Genomic DNA, 15,780 nt, shown 5'->3' with positions numbered 1-15,780 from the left:
GGATGGAGTACAGTATGGAGTACGGAGGACTGCTATCCGTATGTGTCTGCCTCGAACGGAGGCCTCGGGAGGTGTTCATCAGAGACTTTCGGGGGTTTTAAGATTGCGGGCAACTCTCGTTAATCTGGCAACCGAGATGACTCTGTTAACGAGAGAAGCCAGCGCTAACGGGCATGCTATGTACACACCTACAGTACCCACTTCCGGAGAAGCGCCATAGAAAGGAATGGGTGGATCCGCGTTCTTGCTTCTTTTTGTTCCCCCCGTGATTGCTCCTACTCGGCAGGATAGATAGTGTCTTGTTTTTGAAATGTGGTGGAAGTGACTTGTGTGGTAGGTGTTGGGCTTTCTACGGGGTATTAATTAAGCGTAGGGAATTGGTTTGCTTCGAGGAAGCTTCGGCTTGTTGGGTGCAGGGTCCGTATCTTGGCTATGTAGTAGCCTTGCATCTGCGACATGGAAATCTTATCCTCACTCGAGTTCTAATTTTTTGATCTTGGTATATTCTAGTTTGTGGGCATCATAATATGGGTCTCGTTGTAGGTACGATGGGAATTTTGGGGTGTGCTGAACGTGGTGATCGATATCGAAATGTCCAAGGCCATTGAAGAGGTACTGTACTCCGTACGGAGTACTACAGCTTTTCTTCCCTCTTAGCCAGGACCCAAGTGCCCTCGGCCTCAGTCAAGACCTGGCCATCTTTATCGCAGATCTGTCCGCGCGACATCCACTTGCGACCTTCTCTTCCTAACAGCCAGCATCTCACAAAGACTTCCCCGGGGGTAGGCACAGGAGCCCGGAAGGTGACGTTTAAATTGACGGTAAAAAGCGAATCTCGCGGGCCAGAGATGTGTTGATGGTGAAGCATGACACACAAGCCCATCGTCTCGTCAAGTATTGCTGATGCCATGCCCCCATGAATGACGCTTGGATGACCGTCGAGACCAGGTCGACCGAGCGCGAGCAACATAATGCAATCGGGATGGTTGGGAACAGGTGTGGCATCTTTGGGATTTTGTTTTCCTTTTAGCTGGCCTTTTGCGCTCTCGGCCGGGGTTTTATAGTCTTTTAATTGGAGGGTAACTAGGTGTGGGATGGTGGAAGGGGAGCTGATGGTTCTAGAGAAGAAATAGTCTTCGCCGGACTCCTTGAGAACTCGCGAAAAGGTCGGGATGGCTTTGTAGAGGGGATCGGAGAGGTATTTGTTGGTCCATTCAATCTTTTCGAAGTGTTTCCGTGCATCTTCAGGTACGCGGTGGGCTGTGATGAAGTTGGACATAAAGTCCGATTGCTCGCCCATGGTGATGTTGATATGAGAGGGTGTTACCTATTCAGCATGATTGTGTCGGGCAGACGACATGAGATTCAAACTATTCCGCGTGCAGTTTTGTCAATGTATTTTTCGATGGTTGGGCCGGACGAAAATAAGATACCATGAATACTGTCGGTTGGTGCCCGTGATATGCCTCGGCTCATGGAACCGAAGAGCTGCTCCAAGTCCCGGATCTTCAAAGTTGGGGCACTGCTTGTGCGAGTGGGGGCCTTACGGGCACCAAGAGCTGTGGCATGAGGTGGCCGAGGGCTTCGTGGCTGAGGTGGCCAGGTGGCTAGGGAGCTCCAAGCTCAAGCCTCAGGCATTACTCCGGCAAGTATTGTTTACGATTCCAAGTACCCGTAGGCTTGAGCTCTGGGTTTCTTGCGGGCTCTTAGGCACTTGAGCAAAGGAGGACAATAATGGCCTGATTCTATTTGACGAGAAACATCCCTCGTACAGGCACCAATCACCTCCCACCCTAACCGAGTGTTCCGGTATGAGATAAGTCAATGGTCAACCTCTCAATGGTCTCTCAGTGGACTCACCAGTTTGTTTGTTACCGGGTTGACATGGACAAATTCTGGAGGTTGTGTCAAATGGACAAATGGACAGGAATCAGCGGGCTGGGATTCTGCTTATCCGCCTCCTAGACGGTTCGGTTGGGTGGGCGTGGAGGATGCGACGGGGTGGTGATTGGGGGAGGTCTTAATGTGTTTTAGAGTTGGTGGATCGGGCATGGAGTGGCGACGAATGTAATGCCTGAGATGCTCGTGGGTGCCCGTGCGAGGCTCGCCCCTGGGCCTTGACGCATCACCATGGGACGGACCTGCAGCACAACCACCCGACGCCCTGCCTGGCGCCCTGGCCTGGTGTCCCTCGCTCGTCTTTTGGGGGGAGGCTAGCGGTAAGATAGCTCCGACGCCAATGCATTGAACTTGATCATCGCCAGAGATACGGCTACAACGAGTTAGAAGCCCACCTTAGCTTGGGGCGACGGATATCCAAGATCAACTCCAGGAAACTGATGCTCGTCAAGAAAAATAAAGGCACCACGGTCTCCCAGCGACCGCATCAAATTCCATTCCATTCCCACCCAGCCCAGCCTTTCGGATTCTATTTCTTATAACCACTGGGAGCGACGACCAAGCTGACCACCACCACCACATCTACAACATCGCCGTCACCTCTCAACTGAAATACTCTGTACTCCGTACCCGTGTAAAGCAAAAGGTACATGACAGGCCCCTGCCCCATTGAATGCCCCCTGCTCCTGCTGCTTCTGTCTCTTCATCTCCGCGTCACTCTGACCTTCTTTATCAACCCGTTTTCCGTCACCTCTGCGATTCCCATCTCCACTACTACTGTCCTGTGCCCTGTGCCCAGGGTCCACCTGCCCGCTTCCTGCCCACCCGACTCACCTCGTAGTCAATTCATCTTTTCTCTTCTTGCCACACTCTGCTCACTACTCACCTTTTCCTGCCACTGATAATCCAAGCATCAATTGACTGTTCGCATTTACAACAGATTCCCACATCTGCCTCCTCTTGATTCCTCCCCAGCTTCAAGATGCTGTCCCGATCACTCTTCGCTGCTGCAGCTCTGGCTGTTGTGTCCTATGCGCAGACCATCGCCACTTCTAGTGCCAGCTCAGTGGCTGCGGCTACTACTGTCTCACAAGTGATGCCACCAGCCGCCACGGCCTCCTTCAATCCCGCAGGTGTTGACTCTACCGAAGCCTGTAAGAAACCCAGCAACACGACTTGATAGACAGCATACTGATTCATCCACAGTCAACTGGTGCCGTGGTCAACTAAACACTTGCCCTCAGATCTGTGGCGGTTCTGCTTCGCAAAATCGATGTGACTCGGTAAGCTTGTGCACCTGCAGGCCAAGTTCGCCTTCTGCTACACACACTAACCATACCTCAGATTCAATTTACATACACTTGTGTCTGTGCCAATGGTACAGTTCCTGACTGCACCGCATTCTCCGAGACCCTCCCCTACTTCATCTGCCAAGCAACCTATGGACAATGTGTTGACGCACATCCCAATGACGCACAAGGCCAGTCGGTATGTGAAGAGAATCAACAATGCGGCACTCGCAACGCTACTGCCGAAGCCCTTGCCGCAACCTCTGCGGCAGCGAGCTCATCCGCCGCTGAAACCTCAAGCTCGGCGTCTTCATCAGCTTCCGGCTCTGCTACCGCTGCCAGCAGCTCTACTCCCTCTGCCTCCTCCACCGGTAATGCTGCAGTGGGTTCGAGCCAACAGCTCGCCACTGGAGCGTTTACCGCTCTCCTGATAGCTGCGTGCAAGTTCTTGTTGTAGACAGTCCAACAACCACAACATAATCAAATTCCGCCCATGATAGTTGCATTGGACAGAACTTTTCTTTAGTGGAATCAAAACTGCAGCAGGTTTCGGAAAAGCAGACACAAGAATCACACCTGGTGGCGGAACTCGGCCCTTGGCTCGGGCTGAACGATGGGATTGTGGGATGACGACTGCAGATAGTGATGATTTTATGTTAGTGAGCGTTCTACTATGCGTTGGGAGCAAAGCGCATCCATTCCTTAGGCGCGGCCATAACGATCGACTTCAGTGGTCATGGCGATGCAAATGCATAGCGGATAGAGCTCTGAATTAATACAACTGTTTTGATCAAATACCCAATTGACTCAATTCCACTCCATTCTGTTCCCCGCGTCCCATTGATCGCCATGGCACTCATCTGTGTCCATTGTGTGTCCACTTTTATGATGCACGGCTACCAGGGTGTGCAGTCTGGGTAATGGCGTGGACGTGCGGGGATCCCCTGACAACCCCAGCCAACAAGGCTGCAAGTATGTAGGATTCGAGTTTGTCCGTCACTTTAGTAAAATGATAGTCAAATGGCAGTGAATGACGGACCGAAGATATTTGATGGACACCATGACATTAGCTACTTTTAGAGGCTTAGCATGGCGCTAGGTACTAGAGGCTTAGTGCGACATACATAGGTCATTTTATATATACTAGTGAAGGACTTTAATATAGATAGATATGTTTGTGCGTCACATAACTACACTTAAGCAGGACCTGTGAGGGATAAAAACACTGTCATTTTAGACTAAATGACGGACTTCTTTGCGCCTAAACAAATGACAGACATGTCACGTCCTCTCTGTCGCACAAATCCGAGCTGCAAGACGCCAACTAGAGCGCCGCCTCAAGGCTGACTTCTTGTGTCGTGTCGGGTTCCAGCTTCAAATGGTTCCGAAACTTCGAAACCCGGGGCCAAACCCTTCTCCATCACCGTCTACAAGAATTGAAATCAGGTGAGACTCGTGTCAAACCTTTACAGACTTGTAACAGATGGAGTTTCCTCGTTTCATCTAGAAGGGTTTTGTTCACCTGGCACCCACCTGGTGACCTTGATAGCGAGTCCGGCCAGTCTTGCATCCATCAATCTGCGATCGGCGACATTCCTTCACGCCCTCTCTAAACTCAATCGCAGTTCTAGTAAGCTTGTGCTCATTCTCAGAAGATGAATTCACTTAAGGTAAGCTGCGACAAATATGGTTGTTTCTGTCGTTCGCTGTGATCCACCAGCGGTGAGGGTACACAGCACAATTCAAGGTAGGGCAGTACCCGGTATGCAGTTGCCCAATGCCGGCATTTGGAACTTGTGCACCGTCTTGTGATGCTCTACGCGTACGCGTCGTGCCATCCATGAGCGACCTTCACCTGTGAAAACGAGGACTGCACCTTCCCTCTGTCCTCGTTCCTCTCATTTCGGGTCTCTTGACCTGGTGGGTATCATTCACTCCTGTACTCCGGACTCGTTTTCTCATTCTCAATATCAACCTCTCGGGCCCAATGCCGACGAGCGTCCACGATCATCCCGAGTTCGACTCGACGCATCATCGTTGACAGAGCACCATCACCTATTGCAGCACGACAACAATACAATGGCTGTTTATTGCTCTTTTATCATATTTCTCGCTCTTCCCTCCTGTTTTTTGAAGGCAGAAGCAGCCCCAGATCCTCGATATCTCAACTTGTACGGTCGGGTCATCCATGGTCCCGCAGTCCACCCAAGGAACGTGCCTACCTTCCATACATTCGACCCGAATAGTGTCTGTACTTTGGCTAGTCAATACCAGGCGTCTCTAAATGGGTATGAGTTCGCATTCTGCTGCAAGGAGGACTCGCCATTCTTAGACTTCTGGCTTGGTGTCAGTTTTCAAACTTGTAGGTTGGCCTACTGTATTGCCATGCTCGCAACTGGCGTCTCTCCCCTGCTGAATACGCCCAAAACATTGCTTACTCTTTCATCCAGGCAATGCGTCTCTAGCGATAAATCAGTCCACGCTCTGTCCTGGAAGTCAAAAGTTCACCTGCTGCACTTCCGACAGACATACAATCAAGCGAACTTGTATTCTGCCCAAGCAGAACGATACCGGTCCTGTCAACTGCACTTACCATGATGCTGTAAGTTGAATCTGCTCTCAAAGATCTGCTTCACAGGTGACTCCAGATCATAAACAGCTGACATGTCTACTTCTGCATAGGCTGGCATAACCTGCGCGAACGAGACGTTACAAGACGTAGTGAAGGATGGACACTTGGACCAAATCGTACGACACGGGCTGAAATGATAACCTCCCATTGCTGTGGTGAGGGTTAACAACGGACATTGTCGCCCAACACTATGGTAGGTTCTTTTTTTTTCGTTGTTTTTTTTTGAAAGTCACTCAAGTCCTATTCACGCTCTGCAATCAACCAAGATTTTGACATGTTTGTCCTTCTCGTGGATTAAGGCACGATATCCATCTTCGACAACTCGGTCAATCTTTATGGTGCTGGTGATCATCTGCTCTGGCTTCAGGCTTCCATCATTCAAAGCTTCGATGACACCCGCAAAGTCCTCCTTGAGGTATCCTAGGACTGAGGGGTATCAGCAGCTGGCTCTTCGTAATCACAGGACTACTACTTACTTGCGAGATACTTCTTTTCTCCAAAAACAAAGTTGTTTGGCTGGAACGGGATCTGTCAAGATTATCAACACAGAGCTCACACACTTTCGTCTTTGACTTGATTGCTCAGTGACCTACCTCCTTCTCCCATATTGCCAGATTCACCACCGTTCCTCTAGCCCTCACCGCCAGTGCCGCAGATTTGACGCTTTGAGGCACACCAGCGGCATCCAACGCGACGTGCGGTCCATTCCCACCACATATCTCTTTTGCCCGTTTGACCACATCCTCTTTCGTAGGATCGATGACGTGAGTTGCACCAAACTGCTCAGCAAATTTCTGTCTATCCTTGGCGACTTCGACTGCAATGATGGTCTTGGCCCCTCGCGCCTTTAAGCATTGAATCACTCCTAGGCCGATTGGCCCAGCACCCATGACCAAGGCCTCATCACCTTCTTTGATGGGATATTGATCGACGGCATGCCACGCAACAGCGAGCGGTTCAACAAGAGCACCAACATCCAGAGGGATATGTCCCGGGAGCTTGAAGACGAACTGCGGATCCACGCACACAGCATCGGTCATGCCTCCTCCGCCACCACTCAGCCCGACAAACCCGGAACTGTCACAACAGTTGATGTACCCATCACCACACGGCCCGCATTTGAAACAGCAAACGGTAGGCTGGACAGCAACCTTGTCGCCAACCTTGAGCTTGGTCGGATTCTCCGCTTTCGACCCGATCTCCAGAATTTCTCCACTGAATTCGTGGCCTATCGCAATCGGCATCGTTTCCCCAGTGACGGGATGGGGAGCATCCTTTTGAGGGATGAATGTTGGGGACGAATACTCGTGTACTACATGAAAAATAGAGGTTAGCTTAGACTGTCGAACGTGAATGTGTCCTGATACGTGATGGATGGGTCGAGTCCTACAGTCTGTCCCGCATATTCCACAAAATGCAGCTGGGGGTCACACGGTGGTAGTTAGCATAGAATGGACCTGGTATTCTGCTCGGGCGAGCACCCGATTCAATCACTCACGCCTGATTTTGATCTGGGTGTCTCCACATTTAGGTTCGGGAATATCGTCGACCCGCAGGTCTTTGATTCCGTGATATCGAAGAGCGCGCATGCCTGGCTGCAACGTCGACGAGGAGGGGCAGGGCCGTAGGTGATGTAAGACGATGTCAAAGCGTAGGCGGTTGAATTCACCGAAGTGGAAATACTATGCTATGTGAGATACAACACCTGGGAGATTCTCCGTCTGATACCGTCCGGCAAAATATGCGAGAGGAGATGATCTGGTGATGTCGACGTTATGTAAATCAACATGAGCCACGAACCGCGAGCTTTTGCAGTCGTCCATGCTACACGACTACACTATTTAAGACGGCGTATACATATACGCACGAATGCTTGCTACTTACTCCTCATCTCCTCGATTCTTTTCCGGTGGAGTAATTAGCTGGCGCCCGCGGCCCAAAGGGAGAGGTGCGGATCCGAGGCCATTCAGAGGACTGAATACCCCTGGATGAGCCGGGGAAAGGTTGGAGTTAGTGAGGGAAGCTGGCTTTAGTTATGTAAGTGCTGTGCGGGTGTTGCCGTGTTGCCGTCATTGGTTTTAGAGGCGATGATTTGGGGGACGCTTAGATTTTGGGCTACTGTAGGAATGAATGTACGGAGGTGTGGGCATCAAAAGTTGTGGAAGAGGCTTTTTAAAATGCCGGGCCAGGCAGCCAGGTTATCGTCATCTTTTATTATGTAATCTAGACTGCCAGACTATTCATTCTGGGCTAGTTAAGCCTTGTTAAGGAATAGAATACCTAATCCCCCCTATGATGGCCCCCTAACTTAAGCTAGCTTTAAGTACTATTCGATGTCTATTAGGGCTTGAGAGAATCTCGAGGGAGTGTTGCTGGACAAACGCGATTAAAAATAAACCTGTCTTTCAAAACCATGACAGTGTCATTAGAAAGCCATGTCATTGGGGCGAGGGGTTGCATTTAACAGCTGCTACCTATAGCTCAACGAAGGTTGCAGGAGATACTCCCGCCGAATTGGGTGGTCAGTGCAGCCCCTATTGGAGGGTTTCTTCCCTTGATGCCGTTGTAGGGTCTCAGGTCGTCGGTGGACAAAAAGATGCTAGAAGCACGTTTGGGAAACCGATCTTCCCGAGAATAATATCTTTGATTACTTGGTCGCGCTGCGCTGGTGTGTCCGAGATGCTGGGTTAAGGTACGCCCAGCAGCCTAGCTTACCAGTTGAGGATGCGCCTTTTTAGGTGGACATCGACTGTTGCTCAACTCAAGAACGGATGAACATCCACCAGAAGATCACCAAGAGAGGTATTTGGGTGATCAATACCTGCAAACGATGATAGAACGCTTGTGGAACACGACGCCTGTGAGTTGAAGATGATTTGCTCTGGTCTAATGATTCTGGGTGTGGCACTGATGAGGTTGACAAGGTTGATATACTCTGAAGCGGCAAGTCTGGAACACAAGGCTGAAACTTAGAGTGGTCGGGAAGGTCAAGATAAAAGTATTGTTGGTTGTGCAACAGGTGAGGAGGGAGGTCGGAATCCGAACGCGAGGTTTGTTGTCGTCCCATTTCTGTCGACGCTTGTCTGGGATTGTCTGGGATAGAAAGCTGTTGAGATCGAGTATAGCTCTCGTAGCGATTAAATGAACTGTCCCGCACGGATCCTGTACGGAAACGGGTTTGTGTTACGTCGGTGTGATGAAGGCGCGAAGTCTCGGTCTTCTTTTGACGTTTGTAGTGCGAGATATGTGAAATTGAGTCCTGCAAGCTCTTTCGGTGTTCCGCTACCTCGTTCATCAGATCCTTCCCGGCAGACATGTCAGGTGCATCAGCGTGATTCGTCACATAGACTTCTGTGAAAATGGTGCGCCAACAACCTGCGGGCCTCCAGTCGATGAGCGTCTTGCCTTTGATTGAAACCGATTTTGCCCATGGGAGGTGAGAGTCCTTCGCAATGACAGCATGATCGTCCTCATCCAGCTCGTCGATCTGAAGGCCGGCCCGACCGGCTATACTGCTTCGAATGATGTTATTGTACGAGACATCCTCCATGCAGGCTATGAGTGTGCTGTTTTGCAGAGAAAAGGACCACATCGCCGAGTCGGAGAGTGAACCAGGGTTCTACACAAGGGCTTAGCGTTAGCTACCTTGGACACTTATATGAAGCATCGACTAACCTTGAACTGCAAATTAAGACTGCCATCTGGCAACGTCGAGCTGCGGTCAGAGACCACAGAAACGGTATCGAGCTATTCGGACAATGCGGTCACAATAGGCTTGGATCTCTGTGGTACGGTAATATCATCATTACTTCCAGTTGGTTCCATTGCCGTTTTGTATACCGTGACCGCGATGTCGTACAGGCTTGGGATCACTGCTGGATTTACAGCAGTCTTTGCACTGGCACTGGCACTGGCAACGAAATCGAGGAGAGTTGAGATATTTGCGGCTACAACTGCGTGAGTACCCCGATCCCATGTTGCTGTATTATGCGACCTTGAGGTGTTTCCGAAGCAATGGACGTCCATCGATGCTCAGGTGTACTGACGACCATCTAGATTTGCTGCTGTTCAAGTAGTCTTCATAAGCACAAACGGGGACCAGAGTGGAAATGAGTGAATATTTTTGGGACAATTTCGCCTCTAATGCTTAAGGCCTCGGCAAGAACAAAGGCCATGCATAGTATGGGTTTCATGGCTTCCTCTCCAAGGGAGCAATAATACACTTGACAGCGTACATTCCGTGACAAGTTGCGGCACCACTATAAGATCCAACCGTTGTTTCTTCACCAGTCAGCCATTGGCAGATATGTGAGCTTTCACACCGAAAATGCGGGGTCTGAGATGTCGGCCCTGAAGTGCGGTAAGGCGCTGTTTGGTTGAACCAGCGCAAACAGACGGCGGTTCACTTTAGCCACGACAGGGCCTTCAACCCCGGCCTCGATTTCCCACCTTGGTGCTCTGTAATGGCCCCGCTCCGTACTTTTCTGCTGCCTGGGGATGGCGGCTTTCGATTGATTAGGGGCATGGCCTGGACTGGCCTGCCCGCAGTTTAGAAGTGGAGCCCGTGAACTTGGCCGTTCTACCAAAGAGACTTGTGATGATCATACGACGGACTGAGAACTCTGCGTGAATGGGTCTCTTGTAGCCACCTTGTTCCCTTTTATTGCAGAGCACACTTTACAGACTCATTATCACTTGCGTTCCAATGTGGAAATTTATTGCAATGTTCTCTATCCACACGGATGTCGTGTCAACCTTCACTGCGACGAGCCACATCCGCGGTTGGCTGAGAAGGTCTCGAGCAGATCCGCACTGTGCTCAGCACCATCCCCAATAAAGGTGGTGGCCTGCAACTTTCCGAAAGCCTACAACTGTCCCTAGTCTCTGCCCTTGTACTCACTAACGACGGACCTGCCCAATGACTCTAAATAATGCAACAGAGCCGTTTAGTAGTGACGTTGGAGCGGAGATTATAGAGCTGACTCTATGTGCTCTAGCATATGAATACAGGTCCAATAATGCATTCGATTTCTTCGTCGAGTGTGTGCTGCGTTACCTCCTTGACGGCGACTCGGAATTCGTCCAACCGATAGGAACCCAGCTTCGCCAGGACGCTCTGAGAATCCGCATCAGTGAAGGCGGCTCCCGCGGCTTGACTCAGCGTTTCTCCGCTGCAATTGCCTCGCTGAATTTACCATTCAGCGACAAGGAGTGCCCCAGAAGATCGATCAAAACGTCCGTGATGCCGATTTTGTGCCATCTGAGCTCCAATATGTGGACTGTCTCTTGAAGTGGATTGTGAATCAAGATGGGAGTGTGTGCCAAACGAGAAGTGCTCTTGTGGCCCGCGTGGCCGCATGCTTGCGATCGACAGGTACAGCATCGGCCAAGTCGAGGCATGGGATGGCTCTGAGCCCTCGCCAGCCTTTTCTGATCAGAGAGCTGTTGTGTTGCTTTTCGGGACCACCAGTACGACAGGTCCCCCTCATACTAGGCGCGAACGAAATCCCTGCCAACCAAGCAAATTTATCCACCACTATGTACTCCGAAGCATGGGTGGACTTTTCTTGACTGCGTTGTTCCATCCATTGGGCCAGCATCGTGAAATTTTTCAAACTTACTTTGACCAGACCAAGAGCTGTGTTGACGCAAGCGTGACCATTACTCATGCGACCGTTCGGGACCAGACGCTGCAAGGGTCCTCTCGAGGTCTAGGTACACACCTTGAATGGGAAGCAGTTTGGACAGGACGGCTTACTCTATAAGCAGGAAGTGGTAATCCCTGTATATACAGATGAACGCTGCATAGCCGCCATAGAGCGGCTAGGACAGGAGAGGAGGAGAGGAGGAGAGGAGGAGAAGCCAGGCTACGATCCTGGAATGTTGCAGAGGAGGACAAGTGTACCTGCCAGAGGCGCAGCCCAGGACAACTGTTGATGAGGATTCTTGTCTTAATCCAACCAGGGACGCTGAGAAGGATTTCCTAGCACGCAGAGGATCCCAGGAGAAACATTCTGAGCAGTATTCGCCCCTCAGAAGTATGCGTAAGTGCGGGAGCCCATTTAAGGCTCGCATCGGAGCATCCATTTTGGGACCCATATAGAGACATTGATGCGAGAGAGGGGTCTTATCGCCGTCAAAAGCGACGACGCGCTTAGCACAACGATCATGCCCGGGGTTGCCGCAGTCTAAACCGAAGGCGGATTTCTCGGTAACGACAGATGAAAACGTGCGTTTCACCGTTCAGAGTTTCGAGGAGACATTGATTAGGCACGTGAAGTCGATCACGTGCCTGGAACAGAAAAAGGAAAATCAATCGTCGCCTACTTAATTATGTACACAGAACATTAGTCGTGGTCATGGGTCACACTGGACATCGCCGAGAAGTCGGCACGCAGCATTTGTAGCATTCCAAGGGTGGGGAGTCTGAGAAATAAAGTGTAAAACGGCAAAGAAACCATCCGCACCAATAATTAGCAGTTATCAAAATAATCATTATCCCCCGTCTTAAATTCGGCGTTCTCCGATAAGGGTCCCGCCCCCCATCTTTGCCATCTTCGTACCTGGTCCTCGTACATAGGAGCACATACAATGATCCTGCTCTGCGTACCTCAGCAAAGGGTGCGGATATAATTTGACGACTACTACCGCTTCTCTCTGTCACAAGACCTCCCCGGAGGAAATCAATGGGCCTGACAAGAGGATCGCCTGCGAGAAATCCTCGTCGACAGATTTTACCTGGTTGGCGGCCGTGATGGCCGCGCAGCATGAGTCCCAGTTATCGTCCTCGAAAGCCACACCGTTGGCACAGATCCACCCCGAAACCGGGTATATCAGCAACATTGACGATATCAGACAGTCTGAGTATCCTTCTCTCACGGGGACCACATACCTGGACCATGCGGGAGCGACACTGTACGCGCGATCGCTGGTGGAAGGATACTCCAAGGCGTTGATGGATAATCTCTACGGGAATCCTCATTCCGCATCGGCCTCATCGCAGCTGTCGACCCGACGTATCGACGACGTCCGTTTTCAGACCTTGCGGTTTTTCAATGCCGACCCGGATAAATTTGACATTGTCTTTGTCGCGAACGCCACTGCTGCCATCAAGCTCGTGGCTGATGTGTTTCGGGACCAGGCTGGCGGCTTTCATTACGCTTATCACACTGAGGCACACACGAGTCTTGTGGGCGTTCGAGAGCTTGCTTTGCCTGGTGCCTTTTGCTTTGCGAGCGATAGCGAGGTCGACAGTTGGCTCAATGGCCCGGAAGCTGGTGGGCCATCATGTCCCAACAGTCGTACGCCATCGCTTTTTGCATATCCTGCCCAGTCAAACATGACTGGCCGCCGGTTACCGATGAAATGGTGCCAGATGGTCCAAGATATCAACGCCCGCTCTGGCACGGCCTTTTATACTCTCTTGGACGCAGCAGCTCTTGTATCAACGGCTCCGCTGGACCTTTCCCATAGTGACATCGCCCCAGACTTCATCGCCCTGAGTTTCTACAAGATCTTTGGCCTCCCGGACCTCGGAGCGTTGATTGTGCGCAAAGATTCGGGAGGTATACTCCGTGGCCGGAGGTACTTTGGGGGCGGCACTGTGGACTCAGTGACCGTACAGGATGCTAGTTGGTATGCCAGGAAGGAGTCATCCCTGCATAGCTGCCTGGAAGATGGAACCATCCCTTTCCACAACATCATTGCCCTTCAAATAGCCTTGCAGACCCATGCCAAGATCTATGGCTCGATGAGCGTCATCTCGAGGCATGCAAATTTTCTGGCTTCAACCCTGAGGGAACGGCTGGCTGCTCTGAAGCATGGCAACGGCACGAAGGCCTGTGTGATGTACACAGATGCATCTCTTTCGGGGTCCACTCAGGGGCCCGTGATTGCGGTCAACCTCAAAGACGAGAGAGGTGGATTCGTCAGCAACAGTGAAATTGAAAAACTTGGTGTCGTGAAAAACATCCAATTCAGAACTGGTGGCCTTTGCAACCCAGGTGGTATCGCATCCCACCTGGGACTGTCTGCGGGAGAAATGCGACGCAACTATGCTGCCGGTCAAAGATGTGGCAGCGAAAACGATATCGTCAACGGAAAGCCAACTGGTGCTGTCCGTTTGAGCTTTGGAGCGATGAGCAGTATGGAAGATGTCGCTACTTTCTTGCATTTCGTCGAAGAGTTTTACGTCAGTCCGGTGCAGGCTGAGAAAGATTTGATCTCGTACCAAGTCAACTTGGTGCACCCGTCTCCCACATCATATATTGTCGAAAGTCTGTCAGTGTTTCCTATCAAAAGCTGTGGGGCATACAATATTCCTGCCGATGTTTCCTGGGAGGTGGGGCCGAAGGGTCTCGCCTGGGACCGGGAGTGGTGTCTCGTCCATGCTGGCACGAATGCTGCGTTGAGTCAGAAGAAATTTCCTCGCATGGCATTGCTACGACCAGAGATTGATCTGGTGAAAAGAATGTTGAAAGTTTTCTCCAACAGCGAAACTAATGGGCCTGTTAGCTTCGATATCAGTCTAGACTTCGAGCACACCTCGATAGGTCACGTTGACCCGTGCGAGAGGACCACGAACAAGTCGTCCGTTGTATGTGGTGAGTCGGTGGACATAGAGGTTTACACCTCCAAGGCTATCATGACATTCTTCACAGATATACTCGGTGTTCCGTGCACTTTGGCACGGTTTCCAAAACATGGCACTGTTCGTCAAGCTCAAGTGAGAATTCCAGGAAGGGTTCAAGGGAAGGCGGCCAAAGAGACCGGCAGATCGATCACATTGGCAAATGAAAGCCCAATTCTTCTGGTTTCGCGATCAAGCGTCAATCGGTTAAACGAGCAGATCAAGCACAACGGCGGTGTGGGAAAAACCGTTGCGGCTGCTTCGTTCCGAGCGAACATTGTCGTTGCTGAAGAGCTAGAACCGGGTCAGAAGGAAACACCATATGCAGAGGATGATTGGGAGAGCATCAGTATCAAAGATGGGCCCAAAAATCACTTTGACGTTCTGGGCCCGTGCCAGAGATGTCAGATGGTTTGCGTCGACCAGAAGAATGCTGAGCGGAGGCCAGAACCCTTTAGCACTCTGGCGAAGACGAGGAGAAAGCACGGGAGGGTTTGGTTTGGAATGCATATGTCTTTGACTTCAAGCATGTGTGGAGAACTCGAGGCACCGGTTTTTGTTCGAGTTGGTGATCGAGTCATACCACGAATTGGCGAATCTTGAAGGTAATATTTCTCATGCGCAGGGGATTGAGGTGTCTGCCGCATCAGGCCCCATTCCGGCGATAGCAGGTTGTTCTCAAAGGAAGATGACAGCACAGATTATGCCCATGGTACCATGCAATGGGATTCTGATACGGACAGGAGGATGGCCTCTACATGGGTTGGCGGCTGAGAGAATGCCACCCCAAGCCATCTTTCACAAGTACACGCATGCAGAAGAGGAGAACCCGAGCCCAGTCAGAAACTGGAGTTGGGAACCTGCAGCGTTACACAGAACTCCATATGTATACTAGTAGTGGGACTGCTCAAGTAAGTAGCATGTCAGAGGATTTGAGTGATTTGATAGTGCATCATAATTGGACCGTCTGTGGTTGGAAATGCCGAAGGAGCGGCCAAGCTTCATCCTTAATGTCAATGTCATCAGAGGAAGATTCCCCCCTCGTGCTTTCTTTTTCCTCCGCGAACGCTTTTATCGTCCACATGATTGCCTACGTACGATTCTATGGTCCATCGGATCATGAACTCCAGTCCCAAAAATTATATCCAGGTGGGTGCAGATTTTGAACTCCAAGACATGAATGAAGTGTTGGGGTTGATGACTTCGACGCGACACATACAATTGAATCCAGCAGGGCCCACCGGCAGGAGGCAACATGTCGGCAGGTGGCTTGGTTGTGACTGCCTTTGAAATGTTGTTTATGGTAATGCAGTTGAAGATGTAATTTCATC

General features: G+C 50.9%; 4 protein-coding genes across 4 annotated transcripts; 2 read left to right on the top strand and 2 right to left on the bottom strand.

Moving 5' to 3' along the window:
- Nucleotides 1-634: 634 nt before the first annotated feature.
- On the bottom strand, nucleotides 635-1,300 carry A1O9_10244 (uncharacterized protein; the record flags this gene model as incomplete). The annotated part of the gene is made up of 1 exon (XM_013400978.1): nucleotides 635-1,300. The coding sequence occupies one exon, from the start codon at nucleotides 1,298-1,300 to the stop codon at nucleotides 635-637; it is 666 nt and encodes a 221-aa protein (XP_013256432.1).
- Nucleotides 1,301-2,881: 1,581 nt separating this feature from the next.
- A1O9_10243 (uncharacterized protein) lies at nucleotides 2,882-3,645 on the top strand (the record flags this gene model as incomplete). The annotated part of the gene is made up of 3 exons (XM_013400977.1): nucleotides 2,882-3,053; nucleotides 3,106-3,182; nucleotides 3,244-3,645. 3 exons carry the CDS (start codon nucleotides 2,882-2,884, stop codon nucleotides 3,643-3,645), a joined length of 651 nt encoding a protein of 216 aa, XP_013256431.1.
- Nucleotides 3,646-6,064: 2,419 nt separating this feature from the next.
- A1O9_10242 (uncharacterized protein) lies at nucleotides 6,065-7,409 on the bottom strand (the record flags this gene model as incomplete). Its single annotated transcript, XM_013400976.1, has 5 exons — nucleotides 6,065-6,246; nucleotides 6,297-6,348; nucleotides 6,414-7,132; nucleotides 7,211-7,240; nucleotides 7,319-7,409. The coding sequence occupies 5 exons, from the start codon at nucleotides 7,407-7,409 to the stop codon at nucleotides 6,065-6,067; spliced, it is 1,074 nt and encodes a 357-aa protein (XP_013256430.1).
- Nucleotides 7,410-12,574: 5,165 nt separating this feature from the next.
- Nucleotides 12,575-15,052, top strand: A1O9_10241 (selenocysteine lyase; the record flags this gene model as incomplete). The annotated part of the gene is made up of 1 exon (XM_013400975.1): nucleotides 12,575-15,052. One exon carries the CDS (start codon nucleotides 12,575-12,577, stop codon nucleotides 15,050-15,052), a length of 2,478 nt encoding a protein of 825 aa, XP_013256429.1.
- Between the last annotated feature and the right edge of the window lie 728 nt (nucleotides 15,053-15,780).

The sequence above is a fragment of the Exophiala aquamarina genome (genome assembly GCF_000709125.1).
Source record: "Exophiala aquamarina CBS 119918 chromosome Unknown aczIA-supercont1.12, whole genome shotgun sequence".
Taxonomy (NCBI): Eukaryota; Fungi; Ascomycota; class Eurotiomycetes; order Chaetothyriales; family Herpotrichiellaceae; genus Exophiala; species Exophiala aquamarina.
Note: the sequence above shows the minus strand (reverse complement) of the source record. Positions and strands in the feature narration are given on the sequence as shown.